The sequence below is a fragment of the Gnatocerus cornutus genome, unplaced genomic scaffold (genome assembly GCF_029298725.1).
Source record: "Gnatocerus cornutus isolate USDA-ARS CGAHR unplaced genomic scaffold, icGnaCorn1.1 ctg00000023.1, whole genome shotgun sequence".
NCBI classification, from domain to species: domain Eukaryota; kingdom Metazoa; phylum Arthropoda; class Insecta; order Coleoptera; family Tenebrionidae; genus Gnatocerus; species Gnatocerus cornutus.
In genome coordinates, this window is record NW_028275375.1 from 1,184,529 (window position 1) to 1,210,368 (window position 25,840).

A 25,840-nucleotide genomic window follows, 5' to 3' on the forward strand; every position below is an offset into this window, starting at 1 on the left:
AATCTTCCAAATTTGAATGTTCTAACTTTAAAACTGTCGAAGTTACGAAATTTAATAGACACATTTTGTTTTTGAGTTAGTCCTACATGTGAAAAATTCTAAAATTCTTACTTCTTGTTCTAAAATTCTATAATTTAATACACTTAATAGGCATCTTCAAAATAGTCAATCTTCCAAATTTGAATGTTTTAACTTTAAAACTGCCAAAGTTACGCAATTTAATATACAAGTTTTGATTTTGAGTTAGCCCTACATATGAAAAATTCTAAAATTCTTACTTATAGTTTTAAAATTCTATAATTCAATACACTTAATAAGCATCCTGGAAGTAGTAAATATACCAAATTTGGTTACTCGAACTGTAAAACTTTTAAAGTTACGAAATTTGAAGAGAAATTTTGATTTTGAGTTAGTCCTGTATATAAAAAATTAAAAAAAAAGAAAAAAAAAAATTGTTCTATAATTCTATAATTTAATACACTTAATAAGCATCTCCAAACTAGTAAATATACCAAATTTAATTATTCTAACTTTAAAACTGTCGAAGTTACAAACTTTTATAGACAAATTTTGATTTAAAGTTAGTTCTGCATATGAAAAATTTTAAAAATTTTATTTCTTCTTCTAAAATTCTATAATTTAATACATTTAATAAGCATCTTCAAAATAGTGAATCGTCCAAATTTGAACGTTCAAACTTTAAAACTGCCAAAATTACGAAATTTAATAGACACATTTTGAGTTTGTCCTTCCTACATACAATAATTTTTTTTTTTAAATTCTTACTTTTCGCTCTAAAATTCTACAATTTAATACACTAAATAAGCATCCTGAAAGTAGTAAATGTACCCAAGTTGGTTGTTCGAACTTTAAAACTGTAGAAGTTACGAAATTTAATAGACACAGTTTGATTTTGAGTTAGTCCTACATATAAAAAATTCTAAAATTCTTACTTCTTGTTCTAAAATTCTACCTATAATTTAATACACTTAATCAGCATCTTCAAAATAGTGAATGTTCCAAATTTTAATGTTTTAACTTTAAAACTGTCGAAGTTACGAAATTTAATAGACACGTTTTGATTTTGAGTTAGTCCTGCTTATAAAATTTTTTAAAATTTTTATTTTTTTTTTCTAAAATTTCATGATTTATTACACTTAATAAGCATCTTTAAAATAGTAAATCTTCCAAATTTGAATATTCTAACTTTAAAACTGTCAAAGTTACGAAATTTAATAGACACATTTTGATTTTGAGTTAGTTCTACATATGAAAAATTCTAAAACTCATACTTTTTGTTCTAAAATTATATAATTTAATACACTAAATAAGCATCCTGGAAGTAGTAAATTTACCAAATTTGGTTGTTCGAACTTTAAAACTGTCGAAGTTACGAACTTTTATAGACAAATTTTGATTTTAAGTTAGTCCTGCATATGAAAAATTCTAAAATTTTTATTTCTTGTTCTAAAATTCTATAACTTAATACACTAAATAAGCATCCTGAAGGTAGTAAATGAACCAAATTTGAATGTTCAAACTTTAAAACTGCCAAAGTTACGAAATTTAATAGACACATTTTGAGTTTGTCCTTCCTACATATAATTTTTTTTTAAATTCTTACTTTTCGCTCTAAAATTCTAGAATTTAATATACTAAATAAGCATCCTGAAAGTAGTAAATGTACCCAATTTGGTTGTTCGGACTTTAAAACTGTCGAAGTTACGAAATATTATAGACAAATTTTAATTTTGAGTTAGTCCTACATATAAAAAATTATAAAATTCTTATTTCTTGTTCTAAAATTTTATAATTCAATACACTTACTAAGCATCCTGGATGTAGTAAATATACCAAATTTGGTTAATCGAATTTTAAAGCTGTCAAAGTTACAAAATTTGAAAGACAAATTTTGATTTTGAGTTAGTCCTGCATATAAAAAATTTAAAAAAATGTAAAACATTTTTTTTTGTAATTCTAAAATTTAATACACTTAATAAGCATCTCCAAACTAGTAAATAAACCGAATTTAATTGTTCTAACTTTAAAATTGTCAAACTTTCGGAATTTAAGGAATTTTGAGTTTGTCCTTCCAACATATAAAAAATTTCTAAAATTCTTACTTCTTGTTCTAAAATTTTATAATTTAATACACTAAATAAGCATCCTGAAGGTAGTAAATGTACCAAATTTGGTTGTTCGAACTTTAAAACTGTCAAAGTTTTAAAATTTTATAGACAAATTTTGATTTTGAGTTAGTCCTGCATACAAAAAATTTTAAAATTTTAATTTCTTCTTTTAAAATTCCATGATTTATTACACTTAATAAGCATCTTCAAAATAGTAAATCTTCCAAATTTAAATGTTCTAACCTTAAAACTGTCGAAGTTACGAAATTTAATAGACACAGTTTGATTTTGAGTTAGTCCTACATATGAAAAATTCTAAAATTTTTACTTCTTGTTCTAAAATTCTATAATTTAATACACTTAATAAGCATTTTCAAAATAGTGAATCTTCCAAATTTGAATGTTCCAACTTTAAAACTGTCAAAGTTACGAAATTTAATAGACACAGTTTGATTTTGAGTTAGTGCTACATGTGAAAAATTCTAAAATTTTTATTTCTTCTTTTAAAATTCCATGATTTATTACACTTAATAAGCATCTTCAAAATAGTAAATCTTCCAAATTTGAATGTTCTAACCTTAAAACTGTCGAAGTTACGAAATTTAATAGACACAGTTTGATTTTGAGTTAGTCCTACATATGAAAAATTCTAAAATTCTTACTTCTTGTTCTAAAATTCTATAATTTAAATCACTTAATAAGCATTTTCAAAATAGTGAATCTTATAAATTTGAATGTTCTAACCTTAAAACTGTCGAAGTTACGAAATTTAATAGACACAGTTTGATTTTGAGTTAGTCCTACATATGAAAAATTCTAAAATTCTTACTTCTTATTCTAAAATTCTATAATTTAATACACTTAATTAGCATCTTCAAAACAGTGAATCTTCCAAATTTGAATGTTCTAACTTTAAAAGTGTCAAAGTTACGAAATTTAATAGACAAGTTTTGATTTTGAGTTAGCCCTACATATGAAAAATTCTAAAATTCTTACTTTTTCAATTATTCTTAAAGATCGCACCGGGACGAATTAAACAGGGGACAAATTGCCTTGGGCACGAAAGAGCCCGGAGGACGAATTCATCGGAGACGAATTGCCGGGGACGAACTGGTGGCATCCCACCTTTCAACAATTCTGCAGTACTCGCGACTCCAGACTCCCAAAGTCGGCCCAGTTCCTGAAGGAACGTGCGACAAAATATGAACACTCTCATTGTTATCCTCGGCGCTTTTCAACTCATCCGCCAACCACTGGAGTTGGTTGAACGGATCAACATCCTCATAGATCAACCACCAGTTGTCGATATAACCAAGATTGCTGTTAATTCCGATGATTCTAAACCCAGGACGTGGACTGACGGAGTAGTAGCCACCTTTGAGCACCGTCTCGGTGATGTCTTCTCCGATGAGGTCCGACCATTGCTTTGCGGCGAGCTCAAAGAGCCACTTAACACTAGAGCCGTCGACGTTCTCGCTCGGCCACCTACAAAGACGTTTTACCTGCTGGTGCGACCTTATGGAGGCTTACAAATTCAACGGTGAAGGCTCGTGGTTTCCGAACACCGGGAAAACCGGCACGTCGAACTCCTCTTTGAAATACTCGTGGAGTTTGGTGATGGAGTCGGTGTTCTTCTCGATGCTGGTCTCCCAGATGCGGTGGCTGATGATGTCGCCGGTGTAATACACGTACGCGAACTCCTAGTAAACCCGTGAAAAGGAGCGAAAATGAAGGTAACACCAACCTGTGTCTTGGCCTGTCTGACGGTTTCCTCCACCAGGTGCCAGGGGGAATCAGCCGAGCGGTAGTCCGTCCAATAACCACACGCTTCTTCAGGTGATGATGGTTCTCCTTGGTCGTTTTGACAACACAGAGGCTCTCCACATGCTGAGTTTCCTCCAGGGAGGTACTCCGGGTCGTAGTGAATGTCGCTGATTTGTAAAATATTGAACGTTTCCGCTGTGGTTGTGTTCGGTTGAGGCCTCTCCGGAGAGTTTCCGCTGGGGATGTCAATACTCCACTCGTAAGCATCTCCGGTGGGACACCCAGAGGTCTGAAGAACAACCCCACAGACCCGATTCGACGTGAAATTCTCGTAATTATCAATGATGTAGAGGAAGACGTCGATGAAGCGATCAATGGCACCTCTACAAACTCGGTCTGATTCAATATTCATGTCTTTGCAGACCAAAACAGCTTCGTCGAAGAGGCTCTCGCGGGACAACCCCGCGCGGCGCTCCACCACCACCAGGTCCACGACGAGGTTGCACAAGTAGCAAAGAGTCGGCACGTCGTACAGGTGGTCATTGTTTTCTCTGAAGACACCGGGGAATTGGTACGATTTCAAGAGGTGGTGGAAGTCATCGGTGGGGTTACCAGTGCGGAAGAACTCCTCGAAGTGTTTTTTTACAGGTTCCAACGCTGTTACCACTTGGGGGTCGTAGTCGGCGGTGTTGAGAGACCATGAAGAGGTGGAAATTAGGAGGAGCACCAGGAGAACACTCGCGGATGCCATCGTGGCGATTGTACGGATTTGCGCCAGGTGGGCACTTAAGTAGATTTTATTATCGGCGAGATTGACCTTCGTGGAAGACAATAATAGACACTTTAGGTGGTCGAGTGCGCTCAAGATTCAAGATTAAAGATTAGGCGGATGTGCGACAGAAAGAATCGTGAAAAACTGGGCCATAAAGCGATCCAAATTGTCGCCTATTTGTAATTCCAAGCACAAGGCTGTTCGACCCCTCAACTAAAATTCGTCTTTTGAAAAATATGCAACCCAGCATACTAACCATTTGGCACATGCCAATCATCTAAAAGGGCAAAAATCGTCGGTAAAATTAGCATATTTTCTACCACAGTTCAGCAATAAACCAGGCAGATAATTTGCCTTGTTTCGAAATATTATGTCCCTCAAAAAGGATTTAATAGAGAGAAATAATAAATGATTCATGATCTAATAAACTTTATATTCCAAGTAATAGTTATTTGTGTACCAATGCCAAAAAGTGTTTCTTTTTTGGCCGAGCCTTTTCTTAATAACCGAGGCGACAGCATTAAATTTACAAGTTAATTAATTTTTATTTATGATTCATTGATTTAATCATTTATAACAACTGAATAATTGGAAATATACATTAATCCTTCAGAAGAGTTCATATTTTATGTTCATTTTCAATAATTCAACGTCTTTGTTGCACTTTACAGCAGTTTGTCGATTTGATTTTATCCAAATTATTATAAAATTGAGGGTAATGTCGGTATCTTGATGTAATATGCCAAACTATGGATAGATGGCGCCACCATAGATCGGCCAAAAATGTTTGCGACCAGAAAAGACTTACTTTTAGGCCGCTTTTGAGGAATAAAAATTCCAGTTTAAGTCGCCTAAAAAAAATGTTTCGTTAAAAATGTGTATTATCACAATTTTATTTTTAAAATTACACTGTGGCATATGTAGTTCTCAGGTCGCGAAATGTGTTTTATTTAAAATAAAATGCAAATTGTGTTTGAAATCGCAGAAAAAAACGCTAGTTTATCAAGTTACTTCCCTAAATTTCATTGTTATAACTTAAAAACAAAAAAAAATTATTCTAAAATTTTGCATTTTGGTATAGTTCATGAAAACTTTATAAAAAATAACCTCTTCAAATTTCGTTGCCGTAACTTAAAAATTAACAAAAATACAAATAGCAAATATGTTGTTAAAAATATTTGGTTCGTTCTAAAATAAAATTTTCTAAAATCTTTATTTATTGCTCTAAAATTTTGCACTTTTGCACAAATAATGAAGACTAAAAAAATAGTAACCTCCATAAATTCCATCAACATAACTTAAAAACTAACAAAAATACGAATTTTAATAAAAAAAAGTTGAAAACATATTGGTTCCTTCTAAAATAAAATGTTCTAAAATCTCCATTTTTTTGTTCTAAAATTTTGCATTTTAGTACAGTTCATAAAAACTTCATAAAAAATAACCTCTTCAAATTTCATTGCCATAATATAAAAATTAACAAAAATGCAAATAGCAAAAATAATTAAAAATATTTGGTTCGGTCTAAAATAAAATTTTCTATAATCTCCATTTTTTGTTCTAAATTTTTGACATTTGGCACAGTTAGTGAACACTTTAAAAGTAGTAACCTCCCCAAATTTCATGGTCATAACTTAAAACTAACAAAAATACAAATTTTAATAAAAAAAAGTTGAAAATATTTGGTTGGTTCTAAAATAAAATTTTCTAAAAATCTCTATTTTTTGTTCTAAATTTTTGCGCTTTGGCGCCGTTAATGGACACTTTAGAGGTAGTGACTTCCCCAAATTTCATCGTCATAACTTAAAAACTAACAAAAATACGAATTTTATAAAAAAAGAGTTGAAATTATTTGGTTATTTAAAAAATAAAATTTCCTAAAATCTCTAATTTTTGTTCTAAAATTTTGCATTTAGGTACAGTTCATGAAAACTTTTAAAAAAATAACCTCATCAAATTTAATTGCCATAACTTACAAATTAACAAAAATACAAACAAATATTAAAAATATTTGGTTCGTTCTAAAATAAAATTTTCTAAAATCTTTATTTATTGCTCTAAAATTTTGCACTTTCCCACAAATAATGAAGACTAAAAAAATAGTAACCTCCCCAAATTCCATTAACACAACTTAAAAACTAACACAAATACGAATTTTAATTAAAAAAAATTGAAAATATTTTGGTTCCTCCTAAAATAAATTTTTCTAAAATCTTTATTTTTTGTTCTAAATTTTTGCATTTTGGCGCAGTTAATGGACACTTTAGAGGTAGTGACTTCCCCAAATTTCATCGTCATAACTTAAAAACTAACAAAAATACGAATTTTAATAAAAGAAGAGTTATTTATAAAACAAAATTTTCTAAAATCTCTATTTTTTGTACTAAAATTTTGCATTTTGGTACAGTTTATGAAAACTTAAAAAAATAACCTCTTTTCATTGCCATAACATTCAAAATTAACAAAAATACAAGTAACAAATAGTTAAAAATATTTGGTTCAGTCTAAAATAAAATTTTCTAAAATCTCTATATTTTTGTTCTAAATTTTTGCACTTTGGCGCAGTTAGTGAACACTTTAAAAGTAGTAACCTAACCAAATTTCATGGTCATAACTTAAAACTACCAAAAATACAAATTTTAACAAAAAAAAGTTGAAAATATTTGGTTGGTTTTAAAATACAATTTTCTAAAATCTCAATTTTTTTGTTCTAGAATTTTGCACTTTGGCACAGTTAATAAACACCTTAGAAAAAGTAACAAATTCGTCACCCCAAAATTGTCTTTAATTTGAAAGATAAAAATTTGCAATATTGCATGCTTAAATTAAAATTTTGACGTTATGACTTTAAAAATTAACTTCATAAAATAGCATTTTTCTATAACTTTTAATTTCAAAATTTTTTCTTTAAAATTAAAGACGATTTTGGAGGTCACCACAAGTAATGACTGTAACTCTAAACCCTGAATCATACATAAGATTCACAACATATACCCATTATAATTCATATCATACAGGGTGATTTTTTTAAAACGGCAGGCGTTGTAGAAAATTTATTTATGAACCGATTGCAAAAATTTAAAAAACAAATTAAATGGTTTTTAATTTCCTATAAACTGATGATTTTAAAAAAATTTTAAATGTCTTAGTATATTTTGGGCGATACTCAACTTTCTTATTTTAAATTGACACCCATATTTTTTTTCATAATTTAGAAGGTATAATTTAAAAAAAAATTGTCAATTCTTTCTGTTATTTGCTGCTTTTTGACATTACAATAACGGCATTCTTTTATCTGACACCATGCACCTAGATTTTATTAACTTTTATTGCTTATTTTTTTTCAATTTTTATAAATTTCTTAAAAATATTTTTGGTAAAAGTAGAACATATTATACATTTCTGAATCAAGAAAATTAATATATTCCAAATTATAAAAAAAAATGGGTTCTAATTTAAAATAAGAAAGTTGAGTATCGCCCAAAAGATACTAAGAAATCGACATACTAATGAAATAAAAACTAATAAAATCGGTTTATAAATAAAAATTCTACAACGCCTGCCGTTTTAAAAAAATCACCCTGTATAATACAAACTATTTGAAATGTTTTATGATGCATATTCAAAAAAATATTTTCATATAATTTTAATCGTCTAAAAATATCTTAGAATATTATCGAGTCATTGAATTTATGCAGTTTCAAATTGGGTTTCCAGGTAAAATTTACAACTTTCTTTTTAGAAAAATTCATGTGCAGTTAGCAATTTTGTAACACGGATGTGATGTGCGACAGGAGGAATCGTCAAAAACTGGGCCATAAAGCGACCCAAATTCTCGCCCATTTGTAATTCCAAGCCCTCGTTTGCATTAAACCCGGAAATAACAAATCGCTGTTACGCTACATAAGAAACGTCCGTTCTGTTGGAGGGTCGATATGAGCCCTTTAGCGCCCCTTCATCGCCCCTTCCCCAATTATCGCTTACCTTTTTTTGCCTGAGCTTGATGGCGAGTTTCAGCCTATTCAGATGCATCCTGTCTCCATGCTCGAACGCCGGCCCTGTGGGGTCGTGGTTGAGGAGCACCTCCAGTTCATAAGAGCTTCTCGTGTGATCGAGCAACGCCGTCGCAAAATCCTGACACTGTTTCCTCAACTCTTGATACTCGCTCTTGAACTCGTGCTCCATGAGACTTAACCTAGAAACCGGGGTCAATACAAAGGATGGTAAGTTGTCTTCGGCTCACCGGCGCAACTCCCAGGACAATTCGAACGCGGTGAGAATGGGGTCTTTGGATGAGAGCGCAATAAGCGATGGAGAGGCGAGCGCTCTGTAGGCGTTGATGCGGCTTCGGGAGTGCCGCAGGGAGTCCTCCATGCGGGAGGTGACGCATTCGTCGCAGCCGCATCTGAAAGAAAGAGATTTTAGGGAAATTTGCATCGGGAAAGTGGAAAGTTCAAAGAGAACAAAGTGGCGCGGATTTGATATGCTAAGCTCGGGAGTTTTTTTTGGGCGTGCGACCGACAATGCGCGTTTTTCGCGAGTTTACACTCGAAAACAATAAAGACGGAAATCGATTTGAGGAGAATTTAAATCACAATTGTACTCGCGAAGTTAGATGGCATTGTTCGCGCCTGTTTTGCATAATAACAAAGTTGATCCGGTGTTGGATTTCGCGATCAAACTTATTTGATTGGAGCCCGCGAGAATGGTGCATCTTATTTCCAATTTATTCCGCCATGCAAGGGTGCAGGAGCTTTCAAATACTGCTTTTATAGGAGATTTATTTCTTATACCCTTTGCAGTAACGTCCCCAAATTTCATTGTTATAACTCTAAAGCTAACAGAGATATAAATTTTAATATAAAAAAGATATTTGGTTTGTTCTAAAATTAAATTTTCCAAAATCTCTATTTTTTGTTCTCAAATTTTACAATTTGGCACAGTTAATTAACTCTTTAGAGATAGTAACCTCCCCAAATTTCATTGTCATAATTCTAAAACTAGCAAAAATACGAATTTTAATAAAAAAAAATAAAAATATTTGGTTTGTTCTAAAATCTACGTTTTTTGTTCTAAAATTCTGCACTTTGGCACAGTTAATAAACACTTTAAAACTAGTAACATACCCAAATTTCATTGTCATAACTTTACAACTAACAAAGATGTGAATTTTAATTAAAACAAATTAAAAATATTTGGTTCGACCTAAAATAAAAATTTCCAAAATCTCCATTTCTTGTTCTAAAATTTTCCACTTTGGCACAATTAATGAACGCTCCAGAAGTAGTAACTTTCCCAAATTTCATTGTTATAACTCTAAAACTAACAGGGATGTGAATTTTAATATAAAAAATTGAATATATTTGGTTTGTCCTAAAATTACATTTTTCAAAATCTCTATTTTTTGTTCTAAAATTTTGTTCTTTGGCACAGTTATTGAACACTTTAGAAGCAGTAACTTCCCCAAATGTCCTTGTCATAACTTAAAAACTAACAAAATTACGAATTTTATTACAAAAATGATGAAAATAGTTGGTTCGTCCCAAAATTAAATTTTCTAAAATCTCTATTTTTTGATCTAAAATTTAGCAATTTGGCACAGTCAATTAACCCTTTAAATACGACAGTAACTTGCCCAAATTTCATTGTCTTAATTTTAAAACTAACAAAAACACGAATTTTATTAACAAAAAGTTAAAAATATTTGGGTAGTTCTAAAATAAAATTTTCTAAAATCTTTAATTTTTATTGAGAAATTTTGCACTTTGGCACAGTTAATAGACTCTTTATAAATAGTAACTTCCCCAAAGCTCATCGTCATAACTTAAAAACTAACCAAGATACAAATTTTAATAAAAAAAAGTTGAAAAGATTCGATTCGTTCTTAAATTAAATTTTCTAAAATCTGTATTTTTAGCTCTAAACTTTTGCACTTAGGCACAGTTATTGAAGATTTTAGAAGTAGTAACCTCCCCAAATGTCCTTGTCATAACTTAAAAACTAACAAAAATACGAATTTTATTACAAAAATGTAGTTCGTCCCAAAATTAAATTTTCTAAAATCTCTATTTTTTGATCTAAAATTTAGCAATTTGGCACAGTCAATTAACCCTTTAAAGACAACAGTAACTTGCCCAAATTTCATTGTCTTAATTGTAAATCTAACAAAAACACGAATTTTAATTAATATTTAATTAATAATTAAATTTTAATTTTAATAACAAAAAGTTAAAAATATTTGGGTAGTTCTAAAATAAAGTTTTCTAAAATCTCTATTTTTTGTTCTAAAATTTTGCAATTTGGTACAGTCAATTAATTCTAGATAGTAACCGCCCCAAATTTCATTGTTTCAACTTAAAAATTAACAAAAATACGAATTTTAATACAAAAAATAAAAAATATTTAGTTCGATCTAAAATAAAATTTTCTAAAATTTCTATCTTAATTTTTAAAATTTCACAGTTATTGGACACTTTAAAAGTATTAACTTCCTCAAATTTCATCGTCGTAACTAACCAAAATACGAATTTTAATAAAAAAAATTCGAAAAGTCGAAAATTTTTGGTTCGTTCTATAATAAAATTTTCTTAAATTTCTATTTTTTGTTTTAAATTTTGCACTTTGGCACAGATAATGGTCACTTTAGAAGTAGTAATCTCTCTAAATTTCATCGCCATAACTTGAAAACTAACAAAAATACGAATTTTAATAACAAAAAGTAAAAAATATTTGGTTCGGTCAAAAATAAAATTTTCTAAAATCTCCATTTTCTGTTCTAATATTTTGCATTTTGGCTCAGTTAATAGACACTTTAAACTAACAAAAATACAAATTTTTATAACAGAAATTTTAAAAATATTTGGTTCATTCTAAAATACAATTTTCTAAAATCTCTATTTTTTGTTCTAAAAATTCAGCACAGTTAATTAGCTCTTTAGAAAAAAACAGTAACCTCTCCAAATTTTATCGTAATAACTTAAAAACTAACCAAGATACAATTTTTAATAAAAAAAATTTGAAATATATTCGGTTCGTCCAAAAATAAAATTTTCTACAATCTCTATTTTTTGTTCTAAAATTTTGCATTTTGGTACAATTAATGGACACTTAAGTATTAACCTCCCTAAATTTTATCGTCATAACTTAAAAACTAACAAAAATACGAATTTTAATAAAAAAAACTTAAAAAAGTTTAAAAAAAGTTTAAAATTTTTGGTTTCTCTCAAAATAAAATTTTCTATTTTTTGATCTAAAATGTTGGACTTTAGCACAGTTACTGGACATCTTAGAAGTAGTAACATCCCCAAATTTCAGTGCTATAACTTAAAAATTATCAAAAATATCAATTTTAATAACAAAAAATTAAAAATATTTGGTTCGGTCTAAAATAAAATTTTCTAAATCTGTATTTCTTGTTCTAAATTTTTGTATTTTGGTACAGTTAATAAACACTTTAGACAGTAACCTTCTCAAATTGCAATGTTATAACTCAAAAACTACCAAAGATACGAATTTTAGTAAAAAAGTTGAAAATTTTTGGTTCGTCCTAAAATAAAATTTTCTGAAATTTGTATTTTTCTTCAAAAATCTATGTACTTTGATACAGTTAATAAACACTTCAAACATAGTAACCTTCCCAAATTTCATAGCCATAACTCAAAAAGTAACAAAGATACTAATTTTAATATAAAAAAAGTTTAAAATTTTTGGTTCCTCCTAAAATAAAATTTTCTAACATTTCTATTTTTTGATCTAAAATTTTGCACTTTGGCACAGTTACTGCACATCTGAGAAGTAGTAACATCCCCAAATTTCATTGCCATAACTTAAAAATTAACAAAAATATCAGTTTCAATAACAAAAAATTAAAAATATTTGGTTCGGTCTAAAATAAAATTTTCTAAAATCTGTATTTCTTGTTCTAAATTTTTGTACTTTGGTACAGTTAATAAACATTTTAGATATGGTAACCTTCTTAAATTTCATTGTTATAACTCAAAAACTACCAAAGATACGAATTTTAGTAAAAAAGTTGAAAATTTTTGGTTCGTCCTAAAATTAAATTTACTGAAATTTGTATTTTCGTTCTAAATCTATGTACTTTGATACAGTTAATAAACACTTCAAACATAGTAACCTTCCCAAATTTCATAGCCATAACTCAAAAAGTAACAAAGATACGAATTTTAATATAAAAAAGTTTAAAATTTTTGGTTCCTCCTAAAATAAAATTTTCTAACATTTCTATTTTTTGATCTAAAATTTTGCACTTTGGCACAGTTACTGCACATCTGAGAAGTAGTAACATCCCCAAATTTCATTGCCATAACTTAAAAATTAACAAAAATATCAGTTTCAATAACAAAAAATTAAAAATATTTGGTTCGGTCTAAAATAAAATTTTCTAAAATCTGTATTTCTTGTTCTAAATTTTTGTACTTTGGTACAGTTAATAAACATTTTAGATATGGTAACCTTCTTAAATTTCATTGTTATAACTCAAAAACTACCAAAGATACGAATTTTAGTAAAAAAGTTGGAAATTTTTGGTTCGTCCTAAAATTAAATTTACTGAAATTTGTATTTTCGTTCTAAATCTATGTACTTTGATACAGTTAATAAACACTTCAAACATAGTAACCTTCCCAAATTTCATAGCCATAACTCAAAAAGTAACAAAGATACGAATTTTAATATAAAAAAGTTTAAAATTTTTGGTTCCTCCTAAAATAAAATTTTCTAACATTTCTATTTTTTGATCTAAAATTTTGCACTTTGGCACAGTTACTGCACATCTGAGAAGTAGTAACATCCCCAAATTTCATTGCCATAACTTAAAAATTAACAAAAATATCAGTTTCAATAACAAAAAATTAAAAATATTTGGTTCGGTCTAAAATAAAATTTTCTAAAATCTGTATTTCTTGTTCTAAATTTTTGTACTTTGGTACAGTTAATAAACATTTTAGATATGGTAACCTTCTTAAATTTCATTGTTATAACTCAAAAACTACCAAAGATACGAATTTTAGTAAAAAAGTTGGAAATTTTTGGTTCGTCCTAAAATTAAATTTACTGAAATTTGTATTTTCGTTCTAAATCTATGTACTTTGATACAGTTAATAAACACTTCAAACATAGTAACCTTCCCAAATTTCATAGCCATAACTCAAAAAGTAACAAAGATACGAATTTTAATATAAAAAAGTTTAAAATTTTTGGTTCCTCCTAAAATAAAATTTTCTAACATTTCTATTTTTTGATCTAAAATTTTGCACTTTGGCACAGTTACTGGACATCTGAGAAGTACTAACATCCCCAAATTTCATTGCCATAATTTAAAAATTGACAAAAATATAAATTTTAATAACAAAAAATTGAAAATATTTGGTTCGGTCTAAAATAAAATTTTCTAAAATCTGTATTTCTAGTTCTAAATTGTTGTGCTTTGGTACAGTTAATAAACACTTTAGACATAGTAACCTTCCCAAATTGCATTGTTATAACTCCAAAACTGCCAAAGATACGAATTTTAGTAAAAAAATGTTGAAAATTGTTGGTTCGTCCCAAAATTAAATTTTCTAAAATCTCTATTTTTTGATCTAAAATTTAGCAATTTGGCACAGTCAATTAACCCTTTAAAGACGACAGTAACCTGCCCAAATTTCATTGTCTTAATTTTAAAACTAACAAAAACACGAATTTTAATAACAAAAAGTTAAAAATATTTGGGTAGTTCTAAAATAAAATTTTCTAAAATCTTTATTTTTTATTTAAAAATTTTGCATTTTGGCACAGTTAATAGACTCTTTATAAATAGTAACCTCCCCAAAGCTCATCGTCATAACTTAAAAACTAACCAAGATACAAATTTTAATAAAAAAGTTGAAAATATTTATTTCGTTTTAAAATAAAGTTTTCTAAAATCTCTATTTTTAATTCTAAAATTTTGCAATTTGGTACAGTCAATTAATTTTTTAGAGATAGTAACCTCCCCAAATTTCATTGTTTCAACTTAAAAATTAACAAAAATACGAATTTTAATACAAAAAATAGAAAATAGTTAGTTCGATCTAAAATAAAATTTTCTAAAATTTCTATTTTAATTTTTAAAATTTCACAGTTTAGAAGTATTAACTTCCGCAAATTTCATCGTCATAACTTAAAAACTAACCAAAATACGAATTTTAATAAAAAAAGTTAAAAATTTTTGCTTCGTTCTAAAATAAAATTTTCTTAAATTTCTATTTTTTGTTTTAAAATTTTGCACTTTGGCACAGATAATGGATACTTTAGAAGTAGGAATCTCTCTAAATTTCATCGTCATAACTTGAAAATTAACAAAAATATCAATTTTAATAACAAAAAATTAAAAATATTTGGTTTGGCCAAAAATAAAATTTTCTAAAATCTGTATTTCTTGTTCTAAATTTTTGTACTTTGGTACGGTTAATAAACACTTCTAACATAGTAACTTTCCCAAATTTCATAGCCATAACTCAAAAAGTAACAAAGTTACGAATTTTAGTAAAAAAGTTGAAAATTTTTGGTTCGTCCTAAAATTAAATTTTCTAAAATTTGTATTTTTGTTCTAAATCTATGTACTTTGATACAGTTAATAAACACTTCAAACATAGTAATCTTCCCAAATTTCATGGCCATAACTCAAAAAGTAACAAAGATACGAATTTTAATATAAAAAAGTTTAAAATTTTTGGTTCCTCCTAAAATAAAATTTTCTAACATTTCTATTTTTTGATCTAAAATTTTGCACTTTGGCACAGTTACTGGACATCTGAGAAGTAGTAACATCCCTAAATTTCATTGCCGTAACTTAAAAATTAACAAAAATATCAATTTTAATAACAAAAAATTAAAAATATTTGGTTCGGTCTAAAATAAAATTTTCTAAAATCTGTATTTCTAGTTCTAAATTGTTGTGCTTTGGTACAGTTAATAAACACTTTAGACATAGTAACCTTCCCAAATTGCATTGTTATAACTCCAAAACTGCCAAAGATACGAATTTTAGTAAAAAAAAGTTGAAAATTTTTGGTTCGTCCTAAAATTAAATTTTCTAAAATTTGTATTTCTTGTTCTAAATTTTTGTACTTTGATACAGTTGATAAACACTTCAGGCATAGTAACCTCCCCAAATTTCACAGCCATAACTCAAAAACTAACAAAGATACGAATTTTAAAATAAAGAAGTTAAAAATTGTTGGTTCCTCCTAAAATAATTTTTTCTAGTTTTGTCAAAAATGGAATATAAAATTGAAGGAGTGCCAACCTTTTAAAAGTTCGTGTATTTGAAACCGACGGAAATTGGGCCCCGTTCGTTTTATCAAAGAACTGTATAAAATTCCTCAAAGGCTGCAATCGCTCGAGGCTCATAATATAACAATCAAACTTCTTCGTTTGCTATTCATACTGTCGGAAATAATAAGAACACAGCAACAGGAGATAATGCGATTCCGGGGATTATTATCGGATTTTGCCAGCGCCGGAAAAAGAAAATTGCTCCAACCTGACGTCGTGTGGCATCGGCAGCGTCGCCCCTCTATCCAACAGGATCTTGATAATTTCATAGTTGTCACGATGGGCCGACAAGATCAAAGGGGTGATGTCAGGGGTGAAAGTGGCGGTATCGGGCGGCAAAGCTTCCCAACTCTTGAAAAATTCATTATATTCACTCATGCTATAAATCAGCGATGAAACTTGAGCACAAAAGACACCGAAGTTTCAATCGGTAAACAGGAAATGGCGAAAGTTTCACTTACGTGCGGCTCCCCTTGCTTGTGTATCGTTTCTTCGTGGTCCAGCAGCACCTCAACCGCTTCGACGAACTCCTCGGAAATCGCATGAAGAAGCGCATCTTTCGTCTCGACTTTGTGCTCAATCAATAGCTCCACCATCTCGAGATTTTCGTTGTCGATGGCCATAAGAAGGGCGCTGCGCCCCAAGGGATCCACGCAGTTGATGTTAATAAATCCAGTCTCTTCCGCCCTTTGGAGCGTCCTGGAACAACACACTTCGGTTCGAATCGGAGATGACATGTTAACTTAATTAAAATGAAAACAGTACATAAATGCAGGGCCTCAGCCCTTTAGAAGGGTAATATCTCTCGAAGTTAAATGATGTAATATCGAGTTATACCGCAAGCCCTTTTACTGCTAACTTGTCAACGCGCTCGCAAATATTAATTAAAGTTAGTGTTTGGTCCAAAGCGAATTAAGTTTAATTAACACCGACAAAAATTTCGCTTAATCAAAAGAGCGTTTGCGGGAATTTAAGGTGGAGGCGCTCAGACAGAAACACGACTTTTACGAGATATCATGTTGTAATATTATGTTTTTAAAGTTGAGAATCTACTTCGCCGAGTCCCCAACTTTCTGTATTATTTACTCTAAACTTGAATTCAAACAGAATCCCTGAAACTCACTTTTTTTTATTAGAATAGCTCCTGAAAAAAAATCGTAAATATTTTATTGCACGCCTCATCAGAGGTTTGTTGGGATGTTTTCGTAAAAAATTGATACTAATGACTTGGGATTTCGAATGCACTGAAGAGAGTTCCGGGAATGAACATTCAAAGGAGAACCCGAAGATAATAAAAAGACGGATAACTGCAGATAAAAGAAATATGAGCAGAAGAGGAATATTTTGCAGTTCTGGCATAATTTTTATCAATCCCCCCATAAAAATGACAAACTTTTATGATATGCTTGGTCTCTTCCTTAGCCGGAATTTTCTATTGTCCGGACACTAAATTGAGACTGATTTAAAGCAGTATAAAGGCGGAATCGTTTCTTGCAAAATAAGAGCAAATACGTGTTGAAACAATGGGAATAACGGCACTGGTATTGCTATTTTTCATTTAATGGGGGTATTTGACGTTAATAATGGCACGTTTTTTTCTTACGACCCATAAAACATTATGGCTTGGTGCGTTAGTTTGCTCCAGTGCTGGTGTGAAACGTCCGGCAGTTCCACAGTTGAATACTTAAATGCTAGACGAAATAAAATGTCGATAATTTTTTATTTCTGATCAAAATTGAATTTTTAAAATGGGAGACTTATGAGGAAAAGCGCAAGGAAAACGATGGTAAAAACCGCATTTTTATATCTGTCGTAGTTCCGGAGATATCGAGCGCTAAATTTTCCGGGGCTTCAAAATTTTTGTCCTCTGGCGACAACCCAAAACTTCAAACACTTCTTATTTGGTTATTTGATGGCGTACGTTGGAAATTCGCACAGTTTTGGATTCAGCGTGAAATTCTGCGTTAAATGAGTCCCAATCATTTGAGTTTGCTTCACAAATAAATGAGGTATTGACCGAATTAGGTTTTCAGGTCTTTTTAGAGTTATTTTTAACCAACTTTTTCGGTGCGAAACATTATTGGTCATAACTCAGTTGTTTGTTGTCGGATGTAAATTTCGTGCACAGATTTGGAATTTGCGTAAAATTCTGCATAAATGAGCCTAAATAACACAAGTTTGTTCCAAAAATAAGCGAGACATCGCAAGTTTAACATGCTTTTAGTCATGAATTTTCGCAAAAAACTGCAACTTTCGACTATTAGAAAATCTAAAAACTATTTCTTATGTAAAAAATCGCGAGAAAAACGATGCCGCAAACCGCATTCCAATATCTGAAATAGTTTTCGAGATATCGAGCACGAATTGTTTTGAACCTTCAAAAATTTGGCCCTCTGGCGACAACCCGAAAATTCAAACAGCCATAACTCAGTTATTTGTTGTCGGATTTGAATTTAAATTCCAGATTTGGATTCAGCGTGACATTCTGCGTAAAATGAGTCGAAATTTGTTGAGTTTGCCTTAGAAATAAACAAGGCATTGACCAAAAACTGTTTGGAAGTGGTCATTTTGGGGTGATTTTCAATCACTATTTTTAATGTAAAAACGACGTTTAATACCTTTGTATTATATATCATTCGAAAGAGGAGCTCGAAATCTATCTACTGGTCCAATTTAAGATCGATCAAACAAACGGTTTACGAGTTATGGTCAAAAATAAAAAAATTGAAAATTTTTCATCGTTTGAGTCGTAATTTTTTTTCGCGAAAAATCGACTATCGAATTTTGGGCTTTTAAGCACTTTTTCTAACGTAAAATGAGCCGAGAAAAACGATGGCGCAAACCGCATCTCAATATCTCTAATAGTTTCCGAGATATTTAACTTTAAAAATTGGGAAAAATGAGAAAAATGAAAATCAACTTCTCAAAACTTTAATCCGTCATAACTCGGTTATTTGTAGTCGGATCTGAATTTAAATCACAGATTTGGAATCTGCGGAAAATTCTGCGTACATTGATGTATAATAACTTAAGTTTACTCAAAAAAATAAGCGATATATCGATATCAGAAGTTTGGCCATAGTTTTAGTCATAAATTTTTGCGAAAATTTGCAAATTTCGTTTGTGGAAAAATCAAAGAACTGTTTTTTATGTAGAAAATTGCGAGAAAAACGATGGCGGAAACCGCATCTCAATATCTGAAATAGTTTCTGAGATAACGAGCATGAATTGTTTCGAGCCTTCGAAAATTTGGCCCTCTGGCGACAACCCAAAAATTCAAACAGACATAACTCAGTTATTTGTTGTCGGATTTGAATTTAAATTCCAGATTTGGATTCAGCGTGACATTCTGCGTAAAATGAGTCAAAATTTGTTGAGTTTGCCGAAGAAATAAACAAGGCATTGACAAAAAACTGTTTGGAAGTGGTCGTTTTGGGGTGATTTTCAATCACTGTTTTCAATGTAAAAACGACGTTTAATACTTTTGTGTTATATATCATTCGAAAGAGGAACTCGAGGTCTATCTACTGGCAAAATTTGAAGTCGATCAGACAAACAGTTTACGAGTTATGGTCAAAAATAAAAAAATTGAAAATTTTTCATCGTTTGAGTCGTAATTTTTTTTTGCGAAAAATCGACTATTGAATTTTGGGCTTTTAAGCATTTTTTCTGACGTAAAATGAGCTGAGAAAAACGATGGCGCGAACTGCATGTCAATATCTCTAATAGTTTCGGAGATATTTAACTTTAAAAATTACGAAAAATGAGAAAAAATTAAAATCAACTATCCGAAACTTTGATCGGCCATAACTCAGTTATTTGTTGTCAGAACTGAATTTAAATCCCAGATTTGGAATCTGCGTAAAATTCTGCGTTCACTGATGTATAATAACTCAAGTTTACTCTAAAAAATAAGCGAGATATCGATATGAGAAATTTGATATAGTTTTAATCATGAATTTTCGCGAAAATTTGCAAATTTCGACTATTGGAAAATCTAAAAACGATTTCTTATGTAAAAAATCGCGAGAAAAACGATGCCGCAAATCGCATTCCAATATCTGTAATAGTTTCCGAGATATTGAGCATGAATTGTTTCGAACCTTCGAAAATTTGACCCTCTGGCGACAACCCAAAATTTCAAACGGCCATAACTCGGTTATTTATTGACAAATTTTAAAAAATTATCATATTTTTGGATTCAGCGTGAAATTCTGCATAAAATGAGATCCAAATTTGTTGAGTTTGCTTAATAAATAAATGAGATATTGGAAAAAAACTGTTTTGAAAACATCATTTTAGGGTAATTTTCAATCAATGTTTTCAAAATGAAAATGCCGTTTAATAGCATTGAATTATACATCAGTCGAAAGAGGAGCTCGAAATCTATCTACTGGCCCAATTTAAGATCGATCAAACAAACGGTCTAATTTAAACAAACTATCGAATTTATCGAATTTTGGGCTTTTAAGCACTTTTTCTAACGTAAAATGAGCCGAGGAAAACGATGGCGCAAACCGCATCTCAAAATCTCTAATAGTTTCCGAGATATTTTACTTTGAAAATTGGGAAAAATGAGAAAAAATTAAAATCAACTATCCGAAACTTTGATCGGCCATAACTCAGTTATTTGTTGTCGGATCTAAATTTAAATCCCAGATTTGAAATCTGCGGAAAATTCTGCATACACTGATGAATAATAACCCAAGTTTGCTCTCAAAAATAAGCAAGATATCAATATCAAAAGTCTGGTATACTTTTAGTCATAAATTTTTGCAAAATTTTGCTACTTTCGACTTTTGAAAATTCTAAGTACCATTTCTTATGTCAAAAATCACGAGAAAAACGATAGCGCAAACGATTTCTCAATATTTCTAATAGTTTCCAAAATATTTAACTTTAAAATTCTGAAAAATGAAAATCAACCATTCAAAACGTTGATCGGCCATAACTCAGTTATTTAGTCCAAGATCACTCCGCAAATAAGCGAGTATCGACCAAATTAGGTTTAAAAACATAATTTTTCGAAATTGTTTAAACATGACTTAAAACACTTAGAATTCCCCTAAAGCTCAAGAAATACGAAGAAAAAAGGAAAAGCACACTCTGAACATGAAAGAATCAAGAATTCGAATTTTCCCCCCTTTTCAATCAATAACTTCTAAGTTATGACAATTTTCCGAGCCCCATAGAAAACTCGTTCGATATAAACACGAAAAGCTGTAAATATCGCGAAGATTGATAAGGCGATATAAAGGGCTTAGCGCCCCGTGTTTAACGGTAAGTGAGAATTCTTAAGAGGTGAATAAATCATTCGAGAGGCGGCTGAACGTCGCAACCAATTTGTTAAACAAATTCCCATTTTAAAGAAAATATTGCGCGTGTCTTCCACACGTCGCCCCCTATGAAAATCGTGAAAAAATTCGCATTTCCACTAACAAACCCAGCGACATGACGACCCCATTAAAACACCTTTACATCACGCTGATGTGCAAAACGCCATTTCCAGCCATTATCTCAAGCAATAAAACCGAATTACTTACAACCATTCCGTTGGTTAAAACCAGCCACTTCTTGTCACCATCGTCTAACATTTTTAAATAAATATCCGGTGAAAATGCCCCTTTATATGTTTGAATATCGTTATCGACTGCGAACAGTGTTTACACTGTTTGATTAAAATCGGAATAGAGAAAAGCCGAGGAAAACATCCACTAATCTCGCAACACACATCAAGAAAAGTGACGTAAATAAGCAACGCGACACTCACCAGCCTGAATTCCTTCAAGCGTATTGTTACACGGAAGCCTGGAATAATTTATCGCCTGTCGGGAAAATGTTCGAACAAATGCAAGGGCGAGAATTTATTCAAAAAAGATACAGGGCGCTTTAATTATCGGCTCCTCTTTCCGAAAACGGGCGGAAAAAGTCCCTTTTTTACTCACCGTCTGGTGGACGCTACATCTCCCCTTTCCACGGCCAGCAGGAACTTTTTCTCATCGAGCGACAACTGCGCTATCTCCTGGTGAGGCCTGATGACGTTCTCCTCCTCCATCATCCCATGGATGCTGTGTCTCTGTCCGACAAAAAAATCCCACATTTAACATCCCATTCTCTCAATGAGCACATTAATTCGCCGCTCTTTTCCGTAAAGCGATATGTCAACTCCAATTAAATTGAATGGGTCGCGGGCAATTTGTGATGTAAACAAAACATTTTTCCGCCGTCATCAGGGAAGTATTCCCGAAGGACGCCCAACGATCTAATTAAGGGTCATAAAAAAATAACGGGGGATTAAACAAGGCTTCGGGAAGCGATTTATCGTGCGGCGATCGGGAAAAGATGAGCGAGGTTCGTGGTGCAAATTTTTATCGTGTAATTCGGTTCTGTTGCAAATCTTGCAATGATTGACAATTGGCAAGTGTCAAATTCTGGGAGGTAATATTGCCAACCTTGTCATATTAAAATTTCCAAAGTTAATTTCGACACCAAACTTAAATAACTAATTAACTGTCAAACAAAAACTTACATTTGTCAGATTTCGAAGTTTCAAAATTTAGGCCTTCTGGCAAATACCGAAATCGCCTCTAATTCAGTTAATTGTTGACGGACAGAAAAAATAATGGCAGTTTTGGTTTCAGCGTGAAATTCTGCGTAAAATGAGCCTCTACTACAAAACTGTCTTTGAACTAAAAATTTCTAAAATCTGGATCTTTTGCTTCAGAATCTTCTAATTTGGTACAGTTAATAAACGAGTTAAAAGTAGTAATCTCCCTAAATTTAATCTTTTTAGCGCCATCACAACCATAAACACTTTTATTTTTTATAAAGTTTTCAATCTTTTTGGTTCGTCCTAAAAATAAAATTTTCTAAAATCTACGTCTTTTGCATCAGAATTTTGAAATTTGATACAGTTACTAAATGAGTTAAAAGTAGTAATCTCTATAAATTTCAGCTATTTAGCGCCAACGAAACCAAGGTTACATTTTTTTAATTTTGAAACTTTTTGGTTCGTTCTAAAAATAAAAATTTCTAAAAATTGCGTCTTTTAGTTTAGGATCCTGTAATTTGGCACAATTAATAAATGAGTTAAAAGTAGTAACCTCCCTAAATTTCGTCTTTTTAACGTCAACACAACCATAGATACAATTTTTTCTATAAAATTTTGAAAATTTTTGATTCGTCCAAAAAATAAAAATATCTAAAATCCGCATCTTTTGCTTCAGAATCTTGTACTTTTGTACAGTTAATAAATGAGTTAAAAGTAGTAATCTCTATAAATTTTATCTCTTTAGCGTCAACACAACCAAAGATACAATTTTTTTTAAAGAATTTTGAAATTTTTTTGCTTCGTCCTAAATAAAAAATTTTAAAAACTGTGTATTTTAGTTCAGAATCTTGTTATTTGGTACAGTTAATAAATGAGTTAAAAGTAGTAACTTCTCTCAATTTCATATTTTTACCGCCAACACAAACAAAGATACTATTTTTTTCTCTAAAATTTTGAAAATTTTGGGTTTATTCTAAAAAAAAAATTCTTAAATCTGCGTTTTTTGCTTCAGAAACTTGTAATTTGGTACAGTTAATAAGTGAGTTTAAAGTAGTAACCTCTGTAAATTTTATCTGTTTAATGCCAACACAACTAAAGATACATTTTTTTTATATAATTTTGAAACTTTTTGGTTTGTCCAATAAGTAAAAAGTTCTAAAATCTGCATCTTTTGCTTCAGAATCTTCTAATTTGGTACAGTTAATAAACGAGTTAAAAGTAGTAATCTCTATAAATTTCAGCTATTTAGCGCCAACACAACCAAGGATAATTTTTTTTAATTTTAAAACTTTTTGGTTCGTCTTTAAAATAAAAATTTCTAAAAATTGCGTCTTTTAGTTCAGAATTTTGTAATTTGGCACAATTAATAAATGAGTTAAAATTAGTAACCTCCCTAAATTTCGTCAACACAACCATAGATACAATTTTTTTATAGAATTTGGAAAATTTTTGGTTCGTCCAAAAAATAAAAATATCTAAAATCCGCATCTTTTGCTTCAGAATCTTGTAATTTTGTACAGTTAATAAATGGGTTAAAAGTAGTAATATCTATAAATTTCATCTCTTTAGCGTCAACACAATCAAAAATACAATTTTTTTTATAGAATTTTGAAATTTTTTGCTTTGTCCCAAAAATGAAAAAATTTAAAAACTGCGTCTCCTAGTTTAGAATCTTGTAATTTGATACAGTTAATAAATGAGTTAAAAGTAGTGACTTCTCTCAATTTCATATTTTTACCACCAACACAAACAAAGAAACTATTTTTTCTCTAAAATTTTGAAAATTTTGGGTATATCCTAAAAATAAAAATTTCTTAAATTTGCGTTTTTTGCTTCAGAAACTTGTAATTTGGTATAGTTAATAAGTGAGTTTAAAGTAGTAACCTCTGTAAATTTTATCTGTTTAATGCCAACACAACTAAAGATACAATTTTTTTATATAATTTTGAAACTTTTTGGTTTGTCCAATAAATAAAAATTTCTAAAATCTGCATCTTTTGTTTCAAAATTTTCTAATTTGGTACAGTTAATAATCGAGTTAAAAGTAGTAATCTCTATAAATTTCAACTATTTAGCGCCAACACAACCAAAGATACATTTTTTTAATTTTAAAACTTTTTGGTTCGTCCTGAAAATAAAAATTTCTAAAAATTGCGTCTTTTAGTTCAGAATCTTGTAATTTAGCACAATGAATAAATGAGTTAAAAGTAGTAACCTCCCTAAATTTCGTCTTTTTAACGTCAACACAACCATAGATACAATTTTTTCTATAAAATTTTGAAAATTTTTGATTCGTCCAAAAAATAAAAATATCTAAAATCCGCATCTTTTGCTTCAGAATCTTGTACTTTTGTACAGTTAATAAATGAGTTAAAAGTAGTAATCTCTATAAATTTTATCTCTTTAGCGTCAACACAACCAAAGATACAATTTTTTTTAAAGAATTTTGAAATTTTTTTGCTTCGTCCTAAATAAAAAATTTTAAAAACTGTGTATTTTAGTTCAGAATCTTGTTATTTGGTACAGTTAATAAATGAGTTAAAAGTAGTAACTTCTCTCAATTTCATATTTTTACCGCCAACACAAACAAAGATACTATTTTTTTCTCTAAAATTTTGAAAATTTTGGGTTTATTCTAAAAAAAAAATTCTTAAATCTGCGTTTTTTGCTTCAGAAACTTGTAATTTGGTACAGTTAATAAGTGAGTTTAAAGTAGTAACCTCTGTAAATTTTATCTGTTTAATGCCAACACAACTAAAGATACATTTTTTTTATATAATTTTGAAACTTTTTGGTTTGTCCAATAAGTAAAAAGTTCTAAAATCTGCATCTTTTGCTTCAGAATCTTCTAATTTGGTACAGTTAATAAGCGAGTTAAAAGTAGTAATCTCTATAAATTTCAGCTATTTAGCGCCAACACAACCAAGGATAATTTTTTTTAATTTTAAAACTTTTTGGTTCGTCTTTAAAATAAAAATTTCTAAAAATTGCGTCTTTTAGTTCAGAATTTTGTAATTTGGCACAATTAATAAATGAGTTAAAATTAGTAACCTCCCTAAATTTCGTCAACACAACCATAGATACAATTTTTTTATAGAATTTGGAAAATTTTTGGTTCGTCCAAAAAATAAAAATATCTAAAATCCGCATCTTTTGCTTCAGAATCTTGTACTTTTGTACAGTTAATAAATGAGTTAAAAGTAGTAATCTCTATAAATTTTATCACTTTAGCGTCAACACAACCAAAGATACAATTTTTTTTAAAGAATTTTGAAATTTTTTGCTTCGTCCTAAATAAAAAATTTT

The 25,840-nt window shown here is 30.1% G+C and overlaps 1 protein-coding gene across 3 annotated transcripts in view; it reads right to left on the bottom strand.

Moving 5' to 3' along the window:
• LOC148166266 (transient receptor potential-gamma protein-like) overlaps nt 1-25,840 on the bottom strand; it is a 129,063-nt gene that overhangs the window by 51,368 nt on the left and 51,855 nt on the right. For 2 of the 3 annotated variants that reach the window (XM_088048671.1, XM_088048670.1), the window contains exons 4-8: nt 21,930-22,060; nt 16,446-16,683; nt 16,193-16,335; nt 8,909-9,070; nt 8,650-8,860 (exon numbers count right to left, since the gene is read on the bottom strand). In XM_088048671.1, coding sequence (XP_087904797.1) covers nt 8,650-8,860; nt 8,909-9,070; nt 16,193-16,335; nt 16,446-16,683; nt 21,930-22,060 — 885 coding nt within the window. Of the gene's footprint in view, nt 1-3,254; nt 3,615-3,659; nt 3,830-3,873; nt 4,711-8,649; nt 8,861-8,908; nt 9,071-16,192; nt 16,336-16,445; nt 16,684-21,929; nt 22,061-25,840 lie in introns of all 3 variants that reach the window. The other variant, XM_088048672.1, reaches the window with a different exon arrangement.